Source organism: Acyrthosiphon pisum, chromosome X (assembly GCF_005508785.2).
Source record: "Acyrthosiphon pisum isolate AL4f chromosome X, pea_aphid_22Mar2018_4r6ur, whole genome shotgun sequence".
In the NCBI taxonomy this organism is placed as follows: Eukaryota; Metazoa; Arthropoda; class Insecta; order Hemiptera; family Aphididae; genus Acyrthosiphon; species Acyrthosiphon pisum.
In genome coordinates, this window is record NC_042493.1 from 22,215,206 (window position 1) to 22,216,772 (window position 1,567).

At 32.6% G+C, this 1,567-nt stretch overlaps 1 protein-coding gene across 1 annotated transcript in view; it reads left to right on the plus strand.

Annotated features, from left to right (window-relative positions):
• The first annotated feature begins 670 nt into the window (after positions 1 to 670).
• Positions 671 to 1,567, plus strand: part of LOC100571269 (zinc finger BED domain-containing protein 1-like) — a 3,938-nt gene continuing 3,041 nt past the window's right edge. Inside the window, exon 1 of the mRNA XM_029485047.1 lies at positions 671 to 1,559. Within this exon, the coding sequence (XP_029340907.1) occupies positions 671 to 1,559 (889 nt within the window). The remainder of the gene's footprint in view (positions 1,560 to 1,567) is intronic.

The window sequence follows — 1,567 nt, forward strand, 5'->3', positions numbered from 1 at the left end:
GCTGCAATTTCAAAATTCGATATGGCATTGTCTATGCTTGTTCCGTAATCTGTAGTTATATCATCCACTAATACTTTGTAGTTGAATTGCTGTAATATTTGAACTAGTTGTTTTGGTGGTTTATTGAAGTTTGTATTGAAATCACCGATGAACACAACTTTTGTTTGGGTTGAAGCTACTTGTTCGATGAAATCACAAAGTTTCTGTACAGGAAACTTTGGCGATGAATATATACCAATGTAGGATATATTTTCAACGAATACTTCAATCGCTTCTAGATGTGTTTGTGTTTTTTTTGTCTTGGATTAATGTTGAATTGCTAGTTATTTCCTTATTTTGAATAGATTCTCCAGCATAACAAATTGAACCACTCTTGCCATTGGCATGTATACTGTCTATTCTACAGCATTCAATATGGTTCTTAATGTTATTCTTAATGTTATATGCGTCTGTTGATTTTGAACTGGTTTCTTGGAAAAACATTAGTTGAGATCGCAAAAGAACGTTGTCCGCATTAATATGATCTTCATATTTTTTTAACGATCTTATATTATGTGACATACATGAAAATATAGATGACCCACAACCATCAACCTCTACTTGCTCAGCAACAAATTTATCATCCTCATTAGTAACTCAGCCAATAAGAAATGTAAATAATCAACTATCCATGTCAAATTTTATTAATCGACCTTTACCTTTGAGTAAATCAAAAGCTATAGATCAGCAATTAATTAAAATGATAGTAAAAGAATACCATCCCTTCAGTGTAGTTGAGGATAAAGAATTTAGAAAATTAATAAATATGTTGTCACCTAACTATATAATTCCGTCAAGAAAAACTGTTTCGAACAGTTTATTGCCTCAAATGTACGAGACAGTAGTTCAAAATGTAAAGCGCCAACTTGAGAATGTTTCAGCAATATGTTTGACAACCGATGGATGGACGTCTATAACAAATCAAAGTTTTGTGGCGGTTACAGCACATTTTATCGACCCCAAAAAAGATTATGAAATATCTACAGTCTTACTGGGATGTACTGATTTTCCACAAAGCCATACAGGTGATAATTTAGCTATATTTCTAAAGAATATTGTGGCTGAGTGGGGCTTAAGTCAACATGTAGCTGCTGTAGTGACTGATAATGCGGCAAACATGAAAGCTGCAATTGAAAAATGTAAGTGGAGGCAACTGTCATGTTTTGCGCATTCGATTAACTTGGTAGTTCAATCTGGGTTGATGAGTATTGAACATGTAACTAAAAAGGTTAAAGATATAGTAACATATTTTAAAAAGAGTTTACACGGTTTAAGTAAATTGCAGGAACTACAAAGACAAACAAGATCATCAGTCTTAAAATTAAAACAGGATTGTCCCACCCGTTGGAACTCGACTTACGACATGCTAGATAGGATATTTGAACTTAAAGAATCTATTGTGGCGACATGTGCTATTTTGAACATCTCTGATTTAAATTCTCTTTCAGAGCAAGATTGGATTGTCATAGAAAAATCTAAAAATATATTAAAGATATTTTATGATTTAACAATAGAAATAAGTGCTGAG